The 24,876-nt window shown below is 38.5% G+C and overlaps 2 protein-coding genes across 2 annotated transcripts; both read left to right on the top strand.

Moving 5' to 3' along the window:
* The first annotated feature begins 140 nt into the window (after nucleotides 1–140).
* Nucleotides 141–5,291, top strand: LOC129099497 (chitotriosidase-1-like). The gene is made up of 9 exons (XM_054608751.1): nucleotides 141–174; nucleotides 299–422; nucleotides 529–585; nucleotides 2,528–2,693; nucleotides 2,833–2,957; nucleotides 3,063–3,186; nucleotides 3,279–3,461; nucleotides 3,602–3,718; nucleotides 3,849–5,291. The coding sequence occupies exons 1-9, from the start codon at nucleotides 141–143 to the stop codon at nucleotides 4,650–4,652; spliced, it is 1,734 nt and encodes a 577-aa protein (XP_054464726.1). The 3' UTR covers nucleotides 4,653–5,291.
* A 13,525-nt stretch (nucleotides 5,292–18,816) lies between these two features.
* LOC129099620 (acidic mammalian chitinase-like) lies at nucleotides 18,817–24,463 on the top strand. Its single transcript, XM_054608928.1, has 11 exons — nucleotides 18,817–18,890; nucleotides 18,970–18,996; nucleotides 19,113–19,317; nucleotides 19,403–19,459; nucleotides 19,551–19,716; nucleotides 19,799–19,923; nucleotides 20,011–20,134; nucleotides 21,013–21,195; nucleotides 22,099–22,215; nucleotides 22,328–22,460; nucleotides 22,577–24,463. Exons 1-11 carry the CDS (start codon nucleotides 18,866–18,868, stop codon nucleotides 22,849–22,851), a joined length of 1,437 nt encoding a protein of 478 aa, XP_054464903.1. The 5' UTR covers nucleotides 18,817–18,865; the 3' UTR covers nucleotides 22,852–24,463.
* Nucleotides 24,464–24,876: the final 413 nt, after the last annotated feature.

The following is a 24,876-nucleotide window of genomic DNA, read 5'->3' as shown; positions in this document are numbered from 1 at the left end:
CAATGAAGCGCCCGGGGAGCAACTTGGGGTTAGGTGTCTCGCTCAAGGACACCTCGGCATGTTGCCAGTAGAGGGGTTTGAACCACCAACCTTGTGGTTACGGGACAAGCGCTCTACCTTATGTGCCACAGCCGCCCCAGATGTCGCGTTATCAGCTAGAAAAGAGAGGGGGAGGTGAGGAAGAAGGTTATTCATTGGTTCGTATTTCCCGGACTGACTTGAGATCTTCCTCTCAGCCTGTGGAGTGTCAGCATTGACGCCTTTACGGCTGAAGAGAGGGAGTTGTAATTCACTTCAGGTCTTTCCAACCTCGCTACACATGTGATTTATGCCTTTTCTGACATTAGCCACCAACACAAGCTAGTCCCTAGCTGTGCAACTGAAATACAACGTTATCAGTCCTTTAATGAACTCAAAATCAGGTCAGTGCAAACCTACATGTGTGGAAAAAGTGAAGGGGTCTGAATACTGTATGGCTGCCCCATAAAATAATGTTGAGCTCAACTGAACAATTTATTTCTCTCACAGAAATCCACTGCTTAAAACCCTGTTGGCCGTTGGTGGCTTGAACTTTAACACGCAAAAGTAAGTTAAACCAAGAAAATGTTGGTATGTTCCAAACCATGAAAATTGCTTTTTCCATTCATGGCATATTTTTGTGATTTGCAAATCATGCATGATTTCATAAAAATTAGATAGCGGGGTGAGATGCTGGTATTTGAATACATAATAAGTTTATATTTATTTTGCAACAACATATTAATGCAAATAAATAATTCAAGATCAACAGGCATATATGTTTATGTCTGGTACCTTTATTATATTGTGTGAAACCAACAGCAGGTTGCTGGAACATAGTCAGACAAATATGTGCACATAAAATTGGTCAGTATTCTTGGTATCTGCCAACACAAAATGCATTTATGTTTCCATTAGAACGTTTAACTTAAATTTCTTTGTTAGTGAAAACGGGGTTACATTGGTCCACCACTTATTTGAATCATAAAGCATTCGGGGTCTTTTCATACATGACAACATTTGGTAAAACAATTTAAAACTACAGTAGGCTAACATTAATTTCTCTTTTTTTACTTCACTCCCTTGATACTTTGCCTGCAATCACTAGTCTGCTTTGTGGCTGGCTGGTGCTGCATGCACATTGAAATTATGACAGGAAAAGCCTCTCAATGAAGGAATGCGCACGGAAAAGCACCTTTGGTTGAAGCTGCCCTCATCAATAGGGTTGATAATGCCTAGTAATGTAATGCCCCCAAATTGAAACTATTTCAATCCTCAACCAGTTCTGTGCCACTTCAGTTCTGGCAGCACAGACAAATGGCCATGCCACTCAAGCAAGTGAATGCCACTCAAGCAAGCGAAGAGCCTCGGCTAAAGGGCGCCGTTCATTTGCATGGACCACCTGTGCTGCAGTGACACAGAGCTAGCCATTTGAGAGGAAAAGGGCAAAAGAATTGACAGCAAGCCTATAGTTAGGAAAGTGGTCTGTTTCATTACTTTTTATTCATATAGATAATTTACATATGTCAATTAGATGCTAATGTCCATGAGAAATAAAGCCAAACCATAAAGAATTGACTATAATATTCATCCGCTTATATTTATCAATTTGACCTGGACAGATGTCCATCCATCCATCTTCCGTAACCTGCTTATCCAGTTAAGGGTCGCAGGGGTGCTGGAGCCGATCTCAGCTGTCAATGGGCGAAGGCAGGGTACACCGAGGACAGGTCGCCAGTCTGTCGCAGGGCTGACATATAGAGACAGACAACCATTCACACTCACATCCACACCTACGGGTAATTTAGAGTCTTCAATGCACCTAAGCTGCATGTCTTTGGACTGTGGGAGGAAGCCGGAGAACCCGGAGAGAACCCACGCTGACACAGGGAGAACATGCAAACTCCACACAGAAGGCTGTCCAGCCCGGGAATTGAACCCGGGCCCCTCTTGCTGTGAGGCAACAGTGCTAACCACTACACCACCATGTAGCCTTGGACAGATGTGATCACTATAATATGTTTCCACTGTACTGTATTCTATTTTGAAGAACCGAGTATTGATAAGAGAAGCCTCTAGTTGTACTAAAATTATACAAATACCAATCCCTACCTGTAGGCCCCCTTAGTTCTCCCACACACTTGGGAAGGGAGGGGTATTCAGATGGTTGCAACCTGCCACAAACCACTAGATGGCACTACTTAAACAGTGTTCTGTTATTGTTGAAAATGATCAGGTGTTTGATTTGAATCCAATTTAAACTGATTGCATCCAAATAAATGAATCACTCAAGGCTCATAAAATACAATTTAACATGCATTTTTATTTACTCATATGTTTAGTAGTACTGGTTTACTGATACAATAAAACATTTATATTAGTGTGACTGAAAAGCATGGTAACCAGACCATTTGCCTAGGGCTGTATATTTGTAGTTGAACACATGATTTTGTGCTTTGCGTTTATCTTTGAGATTGTGAGAGCACTGTTTTGTTCAAATATTTACCAGATTCAGTAAAATGATGTCAACACAACGAAAGAGAGCAAAGTTCATCCATTCTGCTATCAGACTACTGAGAGAAAATGGATTTGATGGGCTTAACCTTGACTGGAGGTACCCTGGAGGATGTGGAAGCCAACCCAAGGACAAGCAAAGATTCACACTGCTGTGCAAGGTCAGATCTGGAATTTTTCTTCTGAGATGGACAGAAATATCAGATCATAATCAGAAATATGCCATACTGTATTTACCATATATGGAAATATTACATTTTATATTCAACAGAGACTGAACCATGTTTCTGTGTTGTATAGGAGCTCAAAGATGCCTTTGTTGCTGAAGGAACAGCAGCCAACCGGGACAGCTTAATAGTCACTGCAAGTGTTTCTGCTGAGAAAGCAACCATCGATGCTAGTTATGAAGTCGCACAGATTGCCAGGTAAAACTGATTAAATGTAATTCTATAAATTATATCCAAAAATTTGCTGTTATGCTGTTTGCTGTCATGTTTTAGTCAGTGTGATCATCCTCTGCAATTTTTCAGGTACCTGCAATGTATTAATGTATGGACAATGGACTTTCAAGGCCCCTGGGAAAATTTCACAAGACATCACAGCTCCTCATACAAGGGATCTCAAGACAAAGGAGAAACAATCTACTCTAACGTTGTGAGTTAGGAATTAGTATTTTCACTGCTTAAATGTCTTTCTATTTAGAGAGGTCCTCTCATCGTAATTTTGTTTTTACTTCTAAAATTTAGGACTATGCCATGCGGTACTGGCGTGATAAGGGAGCACCTACACAAAAGCTACTCATGGGGTTTGCGGCATACGGGCGATCTTTCAATCTCTCCACTGCATCAAGTGATGTTGGCGCACCAGCCAATGGTCCTGGTGAGGAACGCTGCTTCACTGGGGAAGAAGGATTATGGGCCTATTATGAGGTAAAACTGTGAGGTTACATACAATGAATTGACATCAAAGGCCTTTTTATGAGCTAACCATGTTTACTGTAATTGGTGGAAAAGAAATCTGTTTATGTTAACACATTCAATCTAAATGTGACGTTTTATCTTTTTTTCAGACCTGTTCTTATTTTGAAAGAGTAACAATCAAGGTGATTGCTGATCAGAAAGTTCCATATGCCACCATAGAAAATCAGTGGATTGGATTTGACAACAAAGACAGCCTTGATTTTAAGGTAATGATCTGTGTAATTCAACTATGTTCAGTAATTTGTTTGTAAATGACTGGTTGTACAATGATCTGGTTAAATAGATATTATGTTAGGATGACTTTCAGGGGTTGTGTTTTGTTCCTGTTTCTCTCAGGTGAGTTATCTAAAAACTAACAACTTTGGAGGAGCATTTGTCTGGTCTTTGGACCTGGATGACTTTGGTGGACAGTTCTGTAAACAGGGCAACTATCCCTTCATCAGTCACCTGCATAATCTCCTGGTTCCAGGTAACCAAAATGAAAAAAGTATGGTCTTCAAACAACACTGCAAATGCTGTGAACATCCTACAACAGCTCCAACTACCACCATCAGAACAACACCCTCCCCCACGACATCTCCAACAACCACAACATCTCAGACTAATTTACCCACTCGCACAACTACAATTTATTTGACTACAACCACAACCTCCCCAACCATAGCTACAGCTCCCACTACCACCACCAAAACTGCCACTACAACCTCCACAACAACTCCCACTGCCACCGCAGCTCAAACAACCACATCTTCTTCGACTACAAGCACAACCTCCCCAACCATAACCACAGCTCCCACCACCAACACTGCCACTACGACCTCCACAACAACTCCCACTGCCACCGCAGCTCAAACAACCACAGCTTCTTTGACTACAACCACACCTCCCCCAACCAAAACTAAAACTTCCATAACAACTCCCACAACCAATCCAAAACTAAATACCACATCTGAAAGAAATCATGGAAACTTCTGTAATGGAAAGAGCCGTGGGCTATTCCCAAACCCTACTGACCAATATTCATTTTACAACTGCACTGGTCAGATTGGCACCATTGAAAGCTGCCCATCAAATATGGTCTTCAACAAACAATGCGAGTGCTGTGAACAGGATAGTCACAACCAGGGGATCACCCATTAAGCAGACCCAAAACTCAATACCAAATCTGAAGGAAATCGTGGAAACTTCTGTAATGGAAAAAGCCATGGGCTATTCCCCAACCCTGCTGACCGACATTCTTATTACAACTGCACTGGTAAGATAGGCACCATTGAAAGTTGCCCATCAAATCTGGTCTTCAACAAACAATGCAAGTGCTGTAAATAGTCAAGGGACCACCATTTCAACTATGGCCCAAAGGAATAGAATGAAGATGCTGCACTAGTGAGGTGAGAGTGGGCGATATACTGCCGTCACCAGAATCAAAGCAAATGGTCTATGATGCTTGCACAAGCAAAAACATCACTAAATATGAATGACCCTGCGTTATGGCCGGATGAAATCACTTATTCTTAGTTAGCCTATATTTGTTTTAAATAATGTGTGAAAAAGGTAATTTCTTGTCACAAGCGCAAATGGAACATGCAATGTGTAGATCATTGTGTCCTGACATGCCTAACTTAATTAAATGTAATTGTGTATCTAACCGTATTGTAATGGTGTGCTCTTGTTTGTTCATATTTAGCCATTGCCACATTGTATTTGTCTTAAATTATGACACTGATGTTGCAAATTCTATATATGTATATGTATATGTGTCCAAATGTAAATTACTGTTAAAATACCACCAAATTATTAAATTGGGAATAATGAAATCCTAAATCAAGAAAAATCTTTGGAATATTTTGTTTGGTTTTGTTCTATGTTTTGTTGTTGTATGTTAGTTGGTCTTTGTCTATTTAAGTGTTAAATAGAAGTATGGATTTAGAAGACAGGAGTCTCCTACTGCATTGTAAGATGAACTACTCTGCAATGGAAAAAATAATCTATTAAGAAAACAACTTTGACAACAACTTTGTTTTTAGTCATTTTGAAGAGATGTGCACTTCTGTATAGACAATTCTTATTGAGGGTTTATTATTACCGGTATTCATTTTTATACTTGAATTAAGAGCACATTAGGAGCTAGTTTAACACAAATGTGAGACTGTCCAATCGAGGACTATTTTATATCAACACTGAATTAAATGTCTCTGTAATGTGAAGAAGCTTCTAATACCGTTCTTTTTGGAGTATTATCACCTCAGTCAGACCAACAAAGTAAAACAATTGCATACAACTATTTCTGCCCTAATGAAGACCATGTGTGGTAAAAACAGAATGCAATTTAACAAATATGTCACAGAAAAAAAGCTCTTTCTGGCTGACTGGACTCTACAATGGAGCTGAAGCAGAGCGTCACAAGCTTATTACACAGAAAAAAACAGTTGACCTTCCAGAGGAAGTGTAGTTGTTGCAGGGCTTGCTGGATATTTGACATAAATGGGCGTGTAGGACTTCCTTTTTTAAATTCAGTCACCCACATTTAAATTTGGTGAAATTAAGTTTCAACTGCGACTTTCTTGACTTGATCTTTGAAATTGAATTACAATGTGATAAATATATATAAGTCTCTCAAGGTTAACTACCATACATGTTTTTTACCTAAAAAGGTCCCATTGGGAGACAACAGAAGGGGAGGTACTCTCTACAGTAGGAAAGGACCAACTGCATTTTATTCCAAATAAATAAAAAAGTAAAACTAGTTGGTAGGTAGGTATTTCTTACCCCATTGGGCGGGTGTGCTATTTGCTTAATTGTTTATAACATTGATTGAGGACATTGTTTTAATATTCTTTAAAGATTCTTTGAAGCAGGTGAAGTGGGTGTGTTCTTGTTGGGTAAGTTTCAACCACTGAGTAATTAGATGTGTATTACATGCTGATCCCTGTTTGTACAAGGAAGCTAGCCTTGTTCTGTGCATGTATTGTTACTTTGTTGCAACAGTTTGTGAATTTTGATAAACCTGACCAATCAAAGCGCTTTAACAGTACATATCATTCACCCATTCATACCCATTCATACACTAATGGCAGGGGCTTCTATTCGTGATACCGCCTGCCATCTGGACTTATCATGACACCATAGGCACAGCTACTGGAGCAATTTGGGTAAAGTTAATTTAAGTGTCTTGCCCAGGGGGATTGAACTCCTGGTCTTCTGATTGAAGGACAACTGGTTTTACCACTTAGCCATCGTCAACATCGTCACATGCAGTGAATGGATCCTAACATAAATGAGTTTGAAGACCAGAATAATTCCACTGCTGCATGTGGCTGTGAGCGCTGGTCTTTGTGAATTAGACTGTTTTTTTTCATTTTGAATGGTGTGATTTGTACGGTAATTAATTATCCTTTATTATATTAACATATTGTTATTTCAGTGTTGTTTTCTCAGAAGCAGTTGATTGATAGATATAATTCTGTGAACAAAAAAAAAATTTACTTTAGCCCTTGCTCTGCCCTAAGAGAACCTGAAGATTTTTCTCTTTTCCATGACATTTTTTTCACCTTCAAGAGGTCCTTAAGGCATGATCAGTTAAAGGCTGGTTTCCCCTTGTTGTTCTTGGCCAGTTGCTAATATACTTCATTCAGATCAACAGATATATGTAAAACAACATTATGACATGATGTAAGGAGAGAGATAGGGCTGGAATAGCCCTCAACCAGTCTGCCAAACCAAATTAGTCTTTAGACAATACTGCAATTGCTGTGACTCTCTCATAACAGCTCCCACTAGCACCACCACAACTCCCACAACCATAGGCAACTCAAATTACTGGGACATATACCATGAAAATCCTGTTATAGACAAAGCCATGGGCAATACTCTAACCCTGATGACCCACATTCTTTTCACAGCTGTGATGATGGAAAAGTCTACATCCAACACTACAAAACAAAGTTGGTCTTTAAACAATACTGCAAGTGCTGTGACTGTCCCACAACAACTACCACAACCACAACAACCACCACCACCCCATCTGAACAACCTGAAAACCCCATGTATTGGAAATATCAAATGGCACTATGCCTATCACGCTGATCCATTAATGTTTTACAACTGTGCCCATCAGATAGCCCACATCCACAGCTGCTCAGGAATTTTCATGTGAACTGGGTGTGTTGCTGTTGGCTTAATTTCAATCACTTTGTAATTAGATGTGAGTGACATGCTGTTCCTCATTTCAACAAGGAAACTAGCCTTTTTCCGTGCACGTGATGTTACTTTGTCTCAATAATTTGTGTAATTAACCTACAATTATACCAATTATACCTAACATCAGGTCATTTAAATATATTTGTTGATCTCAGGGAGTCTATTAGCAACTGGCCAATAACTTCAGGTGAAAATCAGCCCCTTAACTCATGCGTGAAAGATAACTCAGTAGTTATAGATTGTTTTTTGAAATGTGGTGTTTTTTGATTTTTCATCCATATAGTTCAATTCAGCAAACTTAGATGTAGACTTGGCTGGATTAATGGCTGTAGCTGTAAGTTTATGTAAACCTATTGGTTATGTTTATTATTGTGGCCAGAGATGTATACTTAAGATTGTATTGCAATTCAGTGTAATGAGACTGGACTCAATTAAAGACTTGGCTATCTAACCTCTACTCTGACTGAGCATTTAGCTTCTTTAGTGTTTGATATGATATTAGATATTTTTAGATATTTTTGTGTCATGCACAAAACGTGCCCAACCCTCATGGGTTTACAAGACACCAACAATACAGCTGCAGTGGATCCACATCTCATCAAGTCACATTTGATTACAAAACAACTAGTTGCTTCACCGCTCAATCTTAAACAAAACATTCTGCCTTCTCTCCCAGGCCTGGCAAATACAATCTGCTACAAAGAAGGTTCCTTTCCTAAAACACAACTCGATTTTTTCATAGTCATCCAGCCAAAAGAAATCAACATAAATGGAAGTAATTTGACTAAAGAGGACATCCCTTATGTCCTCGTAGACAGGACAGTAAAACAAAAAGTGCACCTCACTTTCAATTTCACCGAGCTCACACAACAAACAGATTCTGTCCTCCTCTGGAGTGGAATGAAGCCTACCGGTCTCTCGGGCTAATGGTAATGTTCCTGAGCGTAACTGTGCACATAGGGATCTTTGTCTTTTGTTTAAGTTGTACTTAACATAAAGTTCTGCATTATAGTTATTCTTTATGAGACAATAAGTCTTTGGTTTACACCATATGTCAACTGACCATTTTACTTCATGCATAAGAAATAGTTTGGTCCTAATATCCTGAATATTACAAAGTAACCTGTTCTGAAAAATGAAAGACAGGTCGGTCATATTAAACAAAGATTTCAAACCCTTAGCCCATGGATGGCTATCCAAAATGTCCCAATGAAACATCTTTTTTGTACACCCACAGCTGAAATTCAGTGTGAAATAGGTGTGTTGCTGTTGGCTTAATTTTCCATGAATTAAGCCATGATGACACTTTTGTTATGAACCAGTTTTAATTAGTGTACAATTTCAAAATGTGTACATTGTGCCCTACATATTTGTCACACCTCGTCAGATGCCAACAAATATAAAGCATCACCGCAATACATCTATCAGTCCACACCCACAGCAGAGAGACAGTGTACGCTTATTTCACCATTTGTAAGTATACCTTTTACTTTGATATTAACAAACCACTTTTACACTGATTTCCTTTTTTTCTGCTAAGTATATCGCTATGCATATATCACAAACAGCGCAACTGTATTTGTGGGTGGGTGATGAGCACCACAATGTCCTTCATAATCTAAACCTATACATTTGGCATTTGATAACTGTATTATCCATTTGTCTCTCAATTCTGGTCACTTAATTAGACAATTGGTGGGGGCTGACAACATCTGTGGCTGTTTGCTACATCTATATGCAAAATTACACCAGTTTTGTGAAATGTGTCAAAATAATTGTTCAAATACTTTAAGTAAAACCACAAACTGTGCTTAGTGGCACTGCCGGGCACACCACAGCATATGAAAACAGACCTACTTTCTAAAGACACTGCAGCAAGTTTGTGCATTTAGATATGTGATTTTTTGACTTGAAATATTTTTTTGGGTAGGACCAATTTATTTATGAGAATAGCGTAGGCTGATGTTTTGTCTAATTAATAATTCTGTTTATATATTTCCGCTGCATATTAATCAAATGCTTCTGTTTCAGCTTATCCACACAGTGGCAAAATGTGCAAGCTCACTCTAACTGCAGGTAAGGCACGCTGATCAAGTAAATGTTTTATTAAATGTGTCAGTTTAACCAATTCACAAAAACACATTTTCTAACTTACCTCCTTGTGGTATCTTCCCAAGCAGTTTCATGATCAGCCCACATAGTATTAAACAGCTCCTTTGGCTAGCACTTAGCCAAAATGAAATTGCTTAGTAGATTAATTAATTTGTATTGAAATAATTTGAATTTTTTTTTGTTATTAAACGAAATGTACTATATACTCTTCATAATCCACACAACACACAGTGTTGATTATTTTTCATAATCAACACTGTGTGTTTTATTTTTAAATTGTAAAACTAAATTTCATTCCAATGTAATTGGACGACTGCAGAAATCTCAGAGGGTATTATCCTTTAAATCTGGACAAATAAAACTGTTATACTACCGAAAAGTAGAAGAAAGTGAGAATACTTTTGTTTGTTTTATCTTATTACTGACCTGAGGCATGTACCACGAAGCAAGATTTGGGGTTAGTGAGGTAACTTCAGGGTTTACTCTGGGTTTTCAGTTCCACGACAGAGGTTCACTTCTTACCTAAATAGATCGCCACGGTAAATTATGCTGAACACCTGCCCCATATGTCAGACTAAAGGTAAAACAGTTTAAACAGACACATGCAAAAAACTCTGAGTGACTCTGAAATAACTGACTGAGTGAATGTGTAAATTGACTGATTCGGTGTGGCTGTGTAGCAACAAGTCTGTAAAGCCTTGTGCAACAGCACAAAGTATATAATCCTGCGGGCTTCTTCTTCTTATTCTCCTTCTTCCGTACAAAAGTTTGCCGCGTAACTCCCGCCGTAGTGTTGCAAGCACACGCGTCAAAAATACATCAAAATGTGCGGCCTGGTCGGGAATCTGGTCAGAGATTCGCCCAGCGGTTTCCACGGGAACCAGGAAAAACGGCGAGAAATTTCCCCATAGAGATGAATGCATTTTGGGCGTGGAGAGAGCTTAAAAACAATCAACTTTGGGCACAGACTGACTCGTCATACTTACGAAAAAAAAATATTCAAGGTTTAAAACGTGAACAAAACTCTGGACTATATTGGGCCAAATGGGCATTTTGATAGCTAGCACAGATTTTAAATCAGAGTTTCAAGCCTTTTTCAGATTTCATAATGGGTGTCTTTTGGATGGAATGTTCAGACCTAGCGCACGTGATGTCATAGTTAGAGTGAGAGGAGCTTCAGAATCAAAATTTTCACTCTTCAGGCATAATTTTTTGGTTCAAATTGTAGATAAACTTGTCCTAGTCGCAGCCATAACACTATGGAATCCAACAGTCTTACACATTTGACTCCATGTGCCTGAAAGCAACATGAACTCCAACCATGTTTGAAGAAGCATGAGCACACACACGCAGTGTGTGTGTGTGTGTGTGTGTGTGTGTGTGCGACCTATGAATCTCAAAAACAGAGATGAGGAGCGATAGCTCTTCATTCTCAAGTGATCTCGTGGTCACATTTCAAACACCACAAACATAACAAATATATCAACACGATGGGCAGTCTTTTCTCTCTATTGATGATATTATTTTTGCGATTGGACTCAAATTATTTTTGAAATGTACCTTAAATTAACCTCAAATTAACCCCAAACTAACCCTCATGATCACATTTTAAACACATACAACACATCAGTGGCGAAATCTCAGCCCTAGAATCCTCAGATAAAAAATTAAAAAACATATCTGATTAATTCTATAAATAAAATAAAATAATATTAATAAAATAAAATTTTAAATTACGCCGAGTTGTTTTCCGTCCATGCTTTGCGCATTCGAGTGGTTTAATGTTGGAAAAAAATGCAACCAATCAGATATTTCTGTCTCTGGGTGGAATATCCTCCATCCAGGGTATTCTGTTTCCTTGATAGAATCCCCTGACAATTGAATGTAATGAGAGCGTATACGTTTGGATTGACAATTTGATCAACCAATCATATTTGGATTTGTAGCCTATGGGCGCGTTCTCTCAGAATGATCCCGGCTCTAGGGTATTCTAGAAGACCCGCTCACGAAACCTAGCTTAGGGCTAATTGGCGATTGATAGACTCTGAAAATGGCAGCTGGTGGAGAGGATAGTATTTTGTCTTCAAGTGAACGTCATTAGTGAGTGAAACTTTGACATTTGTATTGCTGGTTTTGCTTCAGTGTTGCATCTCGTTGAACTGGTTGAACTGGTTGCCTTTTCTTTCCACACACTTGTTGAATGATTGTCCAACAGCGCACGCATGTGGATAACTAGATCAACAGCATATTTTGAAGATGGAGCAGTGACATTATGTTTTGCATACAACATAAAAGCGGCCACGGACGACCATATTTCTAGTTAGTATTTTTTTCATTTGTAGGGAGGTATAGAAGGGCACATTCTGATAGTTACGACTCGCCACTGCAACACATACAACACACACAAACAAACAGCTTTAAACATGGCTCCACATTATATTTAATTAAACCAACCAACTGAAGTCATGGAGAGGAGACAGTGTTGGGATTTTGATGCTAGCATGGTGATAGCTTTGGTTAAGCAGGACAAAATGGCTGACATATAAGATTGTTTATTGGGATTTAAGTCTGTGAGAAAGGCGGCCTTCATGAACTTGGTCATTTGATTGACAGAGAGAGAGTGTGTGTGTTTGTGTGTGTGTGTGTATTTCTCTCTTTCTCACTCACTAACTCACTCACTCTCTCTCCATTTCTCTCTCTCTCTTTCACTCTCACCCTCTCCCTGTCTCTCTCTTTCACTTTCTTTCTCTCTGTCTCTCTCTTTCACTCACTCACTCACTCTCCCTCTCTCTCTCTTTCACTCTCTCTTTATCCCTCACTCACGCACCCTCTCTCTTCTTTCAATCTATCTCCTCCTCTCTCACTCACTCTTTCTCTCTCACTAGATCACTCTCTCTCCTTCTCTCTCACTCACTTTTTCACTCTCTCTTTCTCTCACACTCTCTCACACACACTCTCTCTCGCTCGCTCTCACTCACTCAATCTCTTTGTCTCTCCCTCTTTCACTCTCACTCACTCAACCTCTCTCTTTCTCTTTCACTCTCTTATCTCTCTCACTCACCCTCTCTCTCTTTCACTCTCTCTCTTTTTCAATCTCTCTGTTGATAATATTATTTATGCGATTGGACTTACTTTTTTTTCAAATGAACCCCAAACTAACCCTAAATGAACCCCATTAATACAGCTGTCTCAGAACTGTTAATATATGCAACGTCTTCGGGCAGTAGCAGCCACACAGTCAAAATTTCTTGCGAAATTTTCTAGTTTATAATATTATTGATAACCAGCTTTGTGGTACCGCTTAGCGGGATCGCGGTTGTTAGGGTTTGATATGCCAAATAACCAAAAGATACCCTAGGTTTGTTGAACTCGCTTCGTGGTGCAAGCCCCTGTTAAGCTTAGTTTAAACACAAAACTAACCAGTCTGTCACTTTGAAGGTCTCTGTTTGATCATCGCCAGCTTGGGTAAGTTTATACATGTATAATTCATTATTAACAGTCTTACTATTAGATAAATGATGTCCCCAATTTAACAATTGTTGGAAACGAGGATGGGGTTGGGGTTTTCAGTGTGTATTTGATTCAATGCCATCATCTTAAATGTAATCGCATTTTATCTCATTTATAAATTTGTGTTATGCAGAGAGAAAAATGTGCTCTTTCAGGGTTAAACAGGGTTAAACAGCAATAAACACATATATCTGACTATAATTCTTTTAGGTTTACCTGGCCTTGCTACAACAACTGGAAACCCCTGTAATGGAAGACAAGATGGGCAATACCGCAACCCTGATGACCGACATTCTTTCTACAGCTGTTCAGGTGGACAAACCTACATCCTACAATGCCCAGCAGATTTGGTGTATAAACGATATTGTAATTGCTGTGACTATCCCAGAAAACCTTAAACTACCCAGAAACATACTAGAAATCCCTGTAGTAGAAGAGAAGATGGGCAATACCCCAGCCCTGATGACCCACAGTCTTTTAACGGATGTGTTGGTGGAAGAACCTACATCCAACAAATTTGGTCAATAGAAAATCCTGCAAACATTGGTCCCTGTAGTAGAAGACAATGACCCACTTTTAAAAGCTCAAAACAATCCACAAACACTTGAAAAATCCTGCAATGTAATGGAAAGACAAACACTGAAAACCCCTATGGAAGACACTGAGGTTTAGGAGCCCTTTTACCGCGAATAAATGTACAAAATCTGCAAACAACTGGCAACTTTCAGCCGAATGCGTCTGTGGTTGTCGTAGTTACGAATACCGTTGAAAATAGGAATAGAACGCGTAGCTGTTTTCGTAAATGCCGGAGTTTAGTTTTGCGAAGTCTGCTAAATACACAGTAAGTTAGATAACATTAAAATGGCAAAACTTACAGCAACCAAGTCTGAATTTGGGTCATAGACAGCTGTTCCACATCCATCCAGGACTTCAGTTTTTAAGATGTTACTGACCCTCGTTGAGAAAGAGTTTTCCTGTTGTTGTGAGGACATTTTAGTAAAAAAGTCCTAAACAAAGTCCTAACACCTAAAAATGTAGTTAAATTACTTGATGTTCACATCCTCAGATGATGAAAATAAGTTATATGAAGACTTTTCTGTTGCTTCATGCAGCCAACAACAGGACAAGTAGTGTTCTTTGCTTGAGCTGTGTAAGCAGGTACGTGATAGCCAGGAAATTACAATGACGGACAGTAGTGGATTTAGCAGGGCTCCTTGGGTGGAGTCACCTAGCTGAAGGTGGTTCTGCAATACCACCAAGAAACCCACATTATGCGTGGGACTTCTTATAACGTAGAAACAGGACCTTATTTTGATCAGCTCTTTTTAACACAGGTATTTAGATTGATGGAGCAGGAGACGGTGTTCTTTTCTGACCCTTTCGTGGGCTGTAGATACAGTATGGCCCATGTTCAAAAAGCCATGAAAAAGTGCATTTTGCATAATAGGTGATTTTGAATGCAGGACTTTTACTTGTAGTGGATTCATTTCACAGTGTGATATCAGCACTTTTACTGTGGTAAAAGATCTTAATACTTCTGAATACAGAGACCCGACCTGAATGAGTGGAATATTTACCCACCCACACCAAAAACACAGAGAGATGTTTATGAAAAAAATGATGTTGTAGTAATGATGTCGTTTCAGCTGCTGTGCAATGCTGCAAGTATTAAATAAATGTATGAATGAATCCGAAGCCAGCTGTGGACAACAATGATCATCAATAATGATGTTTCTGTGAAATCACGGCTATTCCGTGACACCTGAACAACATTGTTGTAAGTTTCAGACATTGGTTATAGTTAAAAAAAAGTTTTATATCAACACTGAATGAAATGTCTCTGTAATGTGAAGAAGCTTCTAATACCGTTCTTTTTGGAGTATTATCACCTCAGTCAGACCAACAAAGTAAAACAATTGCATACAACTATTTCTGCCCTAATGAAGACCATGTGTGGTAAAAACAGAATGCAATTTAACAAATATGTCACAGAAAAAAAGCTCTTTCTGGCTGACTGGACTCTACAATGGAGCTGAAGCAGAGCGTCACAAGCTTACTACACAGAAAAAAACAGTTGACCTTCCAGAGGAAGTGTAGTTGTTGCAGGGCTTGCTGGATATTTGACATAAATGGGCGTGTAGGACTTCCTTTTTTAAATTCAGTCACCCACATTTAAGTTTGGTGAAATTAAGTTTCAACTGCGACTTTATTGACTTGATCTTTGAAATTGAATTACAATGTGATAAATATATATAAGTCTCTCAACGTTAACTACCATACATGTTTTTTACCTATAAAGGTCCCATTGGGAGACAACAGAAGGGGAGGTACTCTCTACAGTAGGAAAGGACCAACTGCATTTTATTCCAACCAATGCTTGTCAATACAAACCTGTTTGTAAATAAAAAAGTAAAACTAGTTGGTAGGTAGGTATTTCTTACCCCATTGGGCGGGTGTGCTATTTGCTTAATTGTTTATAACATTGATTGAGGACATTGTTTAAATATTCTTTAAAGATTCTTTGAAGCAGGTGAAGTGGGTGTGTTCTTGTTGGGTAAGTTTCAACCACTGAGTAATTAGATGTGTATTACATGCTGATCCCTGTTTGTACAAGGAAGCTAGCCTTGTTCTGTGCATGTATTGTTACTTTGTCGCAACAGTTGGACTTATCATGACACCATAGGCACAGCTACTGGAGCAATTTGGGTGAAGTTAATTTAAGTGTCTTGCCCAGGGGGATTGAACTCCTGGTCTTCTGATTGAAGGACAACTGGTTTGACCACTTAGCCATCGTCAACATCGTCACATGCAGTGAATGGATCCTAACATAAATGAGTTTGAAGACCAGAATAATTCCACTGCTGCATGTGGCTGTGAGCGCTGGTCTTTGTGAATTAGACTGTTTTTTTTTCATTTTGAATGGTGTGATATGTACGGTAATTAATTATCCTTTATTATATGAACATATTGTTATTTCAGTGTTGTTTTCTCAGAAGCAGTTGATTGATAGATATAACTCTGTCAATAAAAAAAATACATTTTTTTCATCTTCAAGAGGTCCTTAAGGCATGATCAATTAAAAGGCTGGTTTCCCCTTGCTGTTCTTGGCCAGTTGCTAATATACTTCATTCAGATCAACAGATATATGTAAAACAACATTATGACATGATGTAAGGAGAGAGATAGGGCTGGAATAGCCCTCAACCAGTCTGCCAAACCAAATTAGTCTTTAGACAATACTGCAATTGCTGTGACTCTCTCATAACAGCTCCCACTAGCACCACCACAACTCCCACAACCATAGGCAACTCAAATTACTGGGACATATACCATGAAAATCCTGTTATAGACAAAGCCATGGGCAATACTCTAACCCTGATGACCCACATTCTTTTCACAGCTGTGATGATGGAAAAGTCTACATCCAACACTCCAAAACAAAGTTGGTCTTTAAACAATACTGCAAGTGCTGTGACTGTCCCACAACAACTACCACAACCACAACAACCACCACCACCCCATCTGAACAACCTGAAAACCCCATGTATTGGAAATATCAAATGGCACTATGCCTATCACGCTGATCCATTAATGTTTTACAACTGTGCCCATCAGATAGCCCACATCCACAGCTGCTCAGGAATTTTCATGTGAACTGGGTGTGTTGCTGTTGGCTTAATTTTAATCACTTTGTAATTAGATGTGAGTGACATGCTGTTCCTCATTTCAACAAGGAAACTATAACGATAAAATGTATATATGAATCAATTTGTTTCGTCAACTACAGATGTTGCTACCATTAATTGCCGCAATTGCTGCAACGGTGAAGGTGCGCCGCGGTGTGAGAGAGGAATGAGGGACTTTTATTTTCATACAACCAGGACTGCCCTAGCTGCAGTGCACACCAACAACCACCAGGTTGCACATGAGAGCACCCAAAATTGTGCTCTGTTGTCTTACTGCAGCCATCACATAACAGTGTTATGTGTTACATAACAGTGTTATGTGTTACATAACACTGTTATGTGTGCACATAACAGTGTTATGTGCACACATAACACTGTTATGTAACACATAACACATAACACTTTTGTTATGAACCAGTTTTAATTAGTGTACAATTTTAAAATGTGAACATTGTGTCCTACATATTTGCCACACCTCGTCAGATGCCAACAAATACAGTATAAAGCATCACCGTAATACACCTATCAGTCCACACCCGCAGCAGAGAGACAGTGTATGCTTATTTCACCATTTGTAAGTATACCTTTTACTTTGATATTAACAAACCACTTTTTCACTGATTTCCTTTTTTTCTGCTAAGTATATCGCTATACATATATCACAAACAGCGCAACTGTATTTGTGGGTGGGTGATGAGCACCACAATGTCCTTCATAATCTAAACCTATACATTTGGCATTTGATAACTGTATTATCCATTTGCCCTAACCTAACATAACCATAACTGTAGTAGTGCGAGAACCACTGATAGTTCACACAACATAGGGGTGGAACAAACATATAAAAGTTTGCACAGCAGCCTTCTAAACCATTTCTCTTGGTGCTCTGTGTGCTCTCTCTTTCAGTGTCAGCAAGCCTTTTGGCTGCTGACAGTGGAAGGGCAATATTTCCAGCAACAATGTCTCTAAACACATTCCATGTTTTCTCCCGTGTCATATGCTTTGATGACAGAGAAACAAGGCCGGGCCGACGAGAGCGGGACAAACTCGCAGCAATACGGGATGTATGGGACAAGTGGGTTCAGCGATTACTCTTTCTTTACAATCCAGGCCCCCACGTGACTGTGGATGAATGTCTGGTTGCATTTCGTGGGCGCTGTCTCTTCAGACAATACATGCCGAGCTAACCGGCCAAATACGGTATCAAAATATGGGCAGCATGTGATGCACAGTCCAGCTATGCCTGGAATATGCAGGTGTACACTGGTAAATCCCCTGGGGAAGCACCTGACAAAAAGCAGGGCATGAGGGTGGTACTTGACATGGCTGAAGGACTGAATGGTCATAACGTTACATGTGATCTTTTTTTTTACATCGTACGCCCGTACTCGTACTAATGAAAAGGAAGGTTTTTCCTGGGGGCAAATTGAACATAATACGTTACTATTCTTGATAACAGAAATTGTTTTGGGTTGTTTTATTTAAAGGGCTATTTAGGTAGTCAACAAACAAACATAAAGTACCTGACACATAAACTTGGGTAACAATTTTAATTATAATCATTTTCTGGAGGTTTAAATTGCAGGGGTCAAATTGACCCCAAGGATAAAAGATGTTAGTAAATGTGAAGGTAACAAATGTATTATTTGTCAACTGACTATGACCAATTTATGTTATTTGAATTTTCCTGGATGATGCAACAGCTTAAAGTCCAAAACTTTGGGACGATTGGTTTGTCAATTTTTTTCTGGTTAATTGTTATCATGGCTTGTGTTTATCTTCATCACCAGAAAAAATATTCAGTCCTCTTTTCTTGACAAGACAAGAGCACATCCAACCGGAACCACCATGAGCAAATTAATTCTAATTGCAGGTAAGGCACAATGGAAAGTCAATTGTTTCACAAAATCTGTTTTACCTTATATTTACTAACTAAATCTGTAACTTTGAAGGTCTTTGTCTGTCCTTTGCCAGTTTGGGTGAGTTTATGAGTTAAAACAATAATTAATATTGAACAACCTTAGTAGCAACTTAACAAAGTTATTGATTTATCCTCAAAGCTCATTGAAAACAATTTCTGCCATTCCATGAATAGTGTCGTCCTCCAGATTGGTGTGTTATTTCACCAACTGGTCCCAATACCGACCTGGTAATGGGAAGTTTATGCCTCAAAACATTGATCCAAACCTGTGTACCCACCTGATCTATGCCTTTTCTGGTATTAACGAGGCAAATGAGTTGGTCACCATAAAATCGAATGATGATGAACTGTATAAATCTTTTAATGGACTCAAACAGAGGTCAGTCCAAATGTTTTAAGCACCATCTTCTAAAATTGTTGTGCAAAATAGTGATTGGTGCTACTAAATGTATATATTCCCATAGGAATCCAAATCTTAAAACACTGTTGGCAGTCGGAGGCTGGGACTTTGGAACACAGAAGTGAGATATTAACCAGAAAACAATCAATAAAGATCAATGTATTGTAATTATGCGTTTTTGAAAGCAATTTTTTCCCCAAAATCCTACACAGATTCACAACAATGGTGTCAACACAAGCCAACCGAAATACATTTATCCAGTCTTCTGTCAAACTACTGAGAAAATATGGTTTTGATGGACTTGATTTGGACTGGGAATACCCTGCGTCTAGAGGAAGCCCTCTGGAGGACAAACAGAGATTCACACTGTTATGCAAGGTTATATCCAAAATGTTCTGGTGTCCAAATTATGTTAAACATGAATTACAAATTGGCTTTAACATGTTTCTATGGTGTACAGGATCTACTAGAGGCCTATCAGGCTGAGGGAAATGCAACTGGTCGGCCCAGATTACTGGTCTCTGCTGCTGTGTCGGCTGGGAAAGGAACTATTGATGCTGCTTATGAAATCGCAGAGATGGCAAAGTATACCAAAATGTTACTCGCCACAGTATGCCCATGATTAGATGTCATCATGTTTTGGTAAACTTGATCTCACGTGCAATTCATCAGGTATCTGGACTTTATTAATGTGATGACGTATGACTTTCATGGCACCTGGGAGAGTGTGACAGGACATAACAGTCCTTTGTACAAGGGATCCCAAGACACCGGGGATCATGTTTACTTAAATACTGTGAGTACAGAATTATTTTTTTTGCATCATTATGAATGTAAAGGCATACTTTTCTCTCCTCTAATATTAACAGCCATCAGAAAGTTGAAATATTACATAAAGCTTTTTAAATTTGTCTGAGTTCGATAAATGCAAAACACACAAATTGTAATAGAAATGGACCTAGCAAATTAATCATGATTTACATGAAGCATGTGACTGAAAGTTACTGTGAGGAACTTTTAACAAAATATATGAAAACTAAATGTAATACTAATGCTATATGAACTACATAAGGAAACCAGACCATCAGGTAGAAGATTCGCTATTTCTATAAAGTTATTCTGAATGCTTGTCATCAATGCCACTGTGTCCGATTCTGCTCCCTGCTGCTGGAGGACCAGGCCGTATTTTTGACTATCAGACTATCAGAACCTGCTGCAGTACAATGAGAGGTTTTCTAAGGGGAATCTGGTGAACTGAAACACTACCACTTTTGTACACAGAACAACACAAAATGAAAGTTCCTTGTAGTAGCTTTAGATGTAGATGAAAACATCAGATATGTGTGATAAGGACTGAAACATGACTAAAATTAAATCATGACACAAAGGCACCACATTTCCCTCAGGTTTTCCTTGCTTTCAGGATTGCCTTGTTCTCCTATAATTATTTAATCTCATTGTGCCATATTCATTTGCAGTGGTTCAGTGGCAACTAGAGGATAAGCGCCACAAACAGTTTAGTTCAATGAGCCAAACTCCCATAGTTTGCATAAAAGTAGAAGATAGAAACATGCATTCATTTGCATTTTCTCTAGCAGATTTCTGCAAAAAAAAATAATTAATTTCAAAACATTTGATTGTAAACTTGGATTCTCTTTGTTGTTCATATTTCAGGACTTTGCCATGAGATATTGGCGGGACAAGGGAACACCTGTAGAAAAGCTAAATATGGGATTCGCGACATATGGGAGGACATTTCGACTGTCTACTCAATCCAGTCAGGTTGGAGCACCAACCAGTGGTCCTGCTGCTGCTGGTGTTTTTACAAGGGAAGCAGGTTTCTGGTCCTATTTTGAGGTGAAACTGGCAACAACTCACTGAATATAACTCTTATCTCTATTATTATATTTGTAACTCAATTTTACTATTAAACATGACATGTTATTTTGGTATAAAGTCATCACAAAGAACTTAAAAGGTGCTAAATGCAAAAGACAGAGCGTATCTATTGCCTCAACATGGCTCTCAACATCGCAATGGCAGGGGACAACTTATCTGCTGGCAAAACCAAGTCTGATTGTATAGAAGTCAACAAGATAATGACGTTACTTCTTACTTGATTTATCTCAGTAAAAATTGTAAACATGAGTTTATGGTCTTAATCGCAAGTTTCACATCATCACATACAGCATGATGTTCATTAAATAAATTATGGTCCCATTTAAAGTTAAAAGTTAATTTCGTAATTCAGCATTCCATTATACTTAACTCCACCCTCTCGTGTCACTTCTAGTTGCAAAAAACAAAAATGGGTATGACTTAATCCACTTCTCACGTACAGTCAGGTAGACATTACTCCACTATGTTTTACAATGTCTAGCTCCACAAAACCCCTCGGGAAAAAAAATTGGAGATGCAGTTTTTTTTTACTTATGCTCCCAAACTGTGGAACAACCTACCCCAAAACATTAGAGAGGCAACCTCTGTTGACAGTTTCAAGCTTAATTTAAAAACATATCCATTTCCCCAAGCCTTTCTTTTTTAACTGCACTGAATGTGCGCTCCATAAAGTCCCAAATCTGTCAATCAAACGATCTTATATGCATTCAAACAATTTTATCATTTAAACATTTTAACTAATTTATTTAATTAATTGTCATGTTAAATGTAATTTTTTTCTGTTGAATTTTTTTATTGTACTAAAAATGTGAATTTACTTTTTTTGAGCTACATAAATTTGAAATTCAACTCTCTTTTCAGATTTGCACTTTTCTTCAAAGGGCCACTGTCCAGCTAATTGAGGATCAGAAAGTTCCGTATGCGTTCAAACAAAATGAGTGGGTTGGATATGACAACAAAGAAAGTTATAAGACTAAGGTAATCATGTGCTTCTACAAAACGTTGCTTATTACTTTTGTCATACCAGCAGTTAAATACAAAGACAAAGTGCCTACATTGTTGTTGAAGTGTTTCTGGTGTATTCATCCAGGTTCGTTACCTGAAGGACAACAGATTTGGAGGAGCTTTTGTCTGGGCTCTGGATCTGGATGACTTTAATGGACAGTTCTGTGGACAGGGAAACTACCCCCTCATCAGTTACCTCCGCTCTCTTGTAGCCCAGGGTGAGTAGAAATTATATATTGCTGTATTCTTTTTTCGTGATTCACCCAGTAATTATATATTGTCATTTGTGATCTTTGACTGTACAAACTACAGAAAATGTACAATTTTTCTACAGATCTTCCTCCCCTTCCCACTGGAGCGATCACCCCAAATCAAGTGACGCCGTCTACAAACAAACGTCCACCTAACACAACACCTGCTCCAAGACCAACAATCCCTTCTTCATCCACATTCCAAGACAATTTCTGTGCTACAAAGATTGGTGGGCTTTATGCCAAACCTGATGCCCGAGGTTCCTATTATAGCTGTGCCAATGGCATCACCTGGATCCTAAACTGCCCAGCTAATTTGGTCTATGACGAAAGCTGCAAGTGCTGTAACTGGCCCTAACCATTCAACAAGTTATATATATATGTTCAAAAGTGAGCAAAAACATATTCTTCACAAGTATGAATAATTTGTTTAGATAATTTGACAATTAAATTAAATTACCTCTGAGACCATACGTTTTTTAAGTGAAATTGATTATCTTAAAATTGACTATGAATCTTTGAAACAGCACTGTGCCCTACATTAAAACACAGTCAATATGTGTTAATTCTGATACAAAGCACCAAATGAAACTGCATTAAAATAGTCACACATGCATTGAGTGGATATTGAACACATTTTTTCATGATGAGTCACACTGACTCACACTGTTAGCACAATACCACTGTCCTTAACGCAGCTGGAAATCACTGGACATTTGACTTTGCGCCTTTATGGATAATTAAAGCACATGTTTGTGGTACGGTATTAATTATTAATCTGACCACATAGTTGTTTTTAGCAGCAAAAGCCCAAAGCATATTCACACGTCTTAGTTAGATTCTCTAGGACCAGTTAACTAACTTGACGCCAACAGTCTGGGTGTTTTTCTCGAACTAAACAGACTAGCCCAACCAGTCTCAACAACAACTTCACTAATTCCCATTTCTGAGGAAATGGATTACCTTGTGAGCGTGGTTTGGTAACACAACTATACAAGTTAATACTAAATTTGAGGGAAAGAATAAATTAAATGGTACAAATGAAATAATTTGAAGAGACAACTTGTTGATATGTGATGATATGATGTGATGATGTGTTTTAAGCTGAATAGCTTTAAGAAGCTATAACTGACTCTCTTCCACCATTATGAACAAAGTAATTTCATTATATGCTTTTTATTTTCAACAGCAGTACTCCACATTGTTACCCCTGCAGAGAAATAGGAACAAACTACTGCTTCGCTTGAATCATTCTTTGCTGCTTGCTGTCATGTAACTATTTACTTATGATTAATAATGCACAATGGGGTGATTCAGACCGCTGTTATTTCAAGGGCTAAATCTAGATTCAAAGCTGATAACTATTCATCAAAAAATGCCTGGATTGGTACTGATCTTAAATACAAAGCAACTTATGTGTGCAAGAAAGTCAGTGTACGGAGGGTAGGAGACGATGTTGGGAGTCTGTTGTTCGTGTGCTGTGTGAAACCTTGGCTTTGTTGCCTAACTTACACACTTAACTTATGCCAGTTCCATATAAAAGTGACTTTTAAATTAATTTCATTGATATTGTTTCCAAAGCCAGTGTAGCCAAATTATACACCTTGTTATTGTAAAAGATGAACAGCCAAGGTCCCAGTTTGGATCTTATCTTACTTCCAAAAGCATAACTTGTCATATAAAAATACACTTTCAAAACAGGCGTCTTCTGTGATTAAGTGGCGTGTATGAAATATACCCAACTAAAAATGTTTGTTTAGAACCATGTAAAATACAATTTTTACTTCAAACTTTTATTTTTTGCGCAATGACATCACACTAAACACTATGAGTACCTCTGCTCAGATAACTGGTGTTTTACCTGGTCTGTAAGTGCAAAGTAATTAAGTCATTATCATTATCATAATTTGTCAGAGATGTAACTAAATGATGATGATGATGATGATGATGATGATGATGATTGTCACGATGATTATGACCTAATAAAATCAAAGGTTTCAAGTAAGCTATGATACCGAGCCAGTTTTCACAAAATAACTCGGAAACTAGGCTGGCCACGTGACCTGATTAGGGCTATGTCATTAATTAGACTACACCTCTGCACTTCCTTCCTTGACATGTCAAAATCCCTGCCACAAAAAATACCTGTTGTTTCTTCGTTGAGCAGACTAAATAAAGGGGACTTACTGACATCACCAGGTAAATGGTTGAGTGTGAAAGACTGTATGGGATTTAAATTATATATATACGAAAGGGACAGCACTTTGATGCAACATATCAACATCAAAAAATGTAAATGTAAATTTGAGGGTATTTATTTAATATTTTATACTCCCTGATTTGAACGTCTTCCAGGCTCTTTCCTCACAAGATGAGAGGTAAC

The sequence above is a fragment of the Anoplopoma fimbria genome, chromosome 12 (assembly GCF_027596085.1).
Source record: "Anoplopoma fimbria isolate UVic2021 breed Golden Eagle Sablefish chromosome 12, Afim_UVic_2022, whole genome shotgun sequence".
Lineage (NCBI taxonomy): Eukaryota > Metazoa > Chordata > Actinopteri > Perciformes > Anoplopomatidae > Anoplopoma > Anoplopoma fimbria.
The sequence above is the reverse complement of the archived record's forward strand: the minus strand, read 5'-3'. Positions and strand labels throughout refer to the sequence as shown.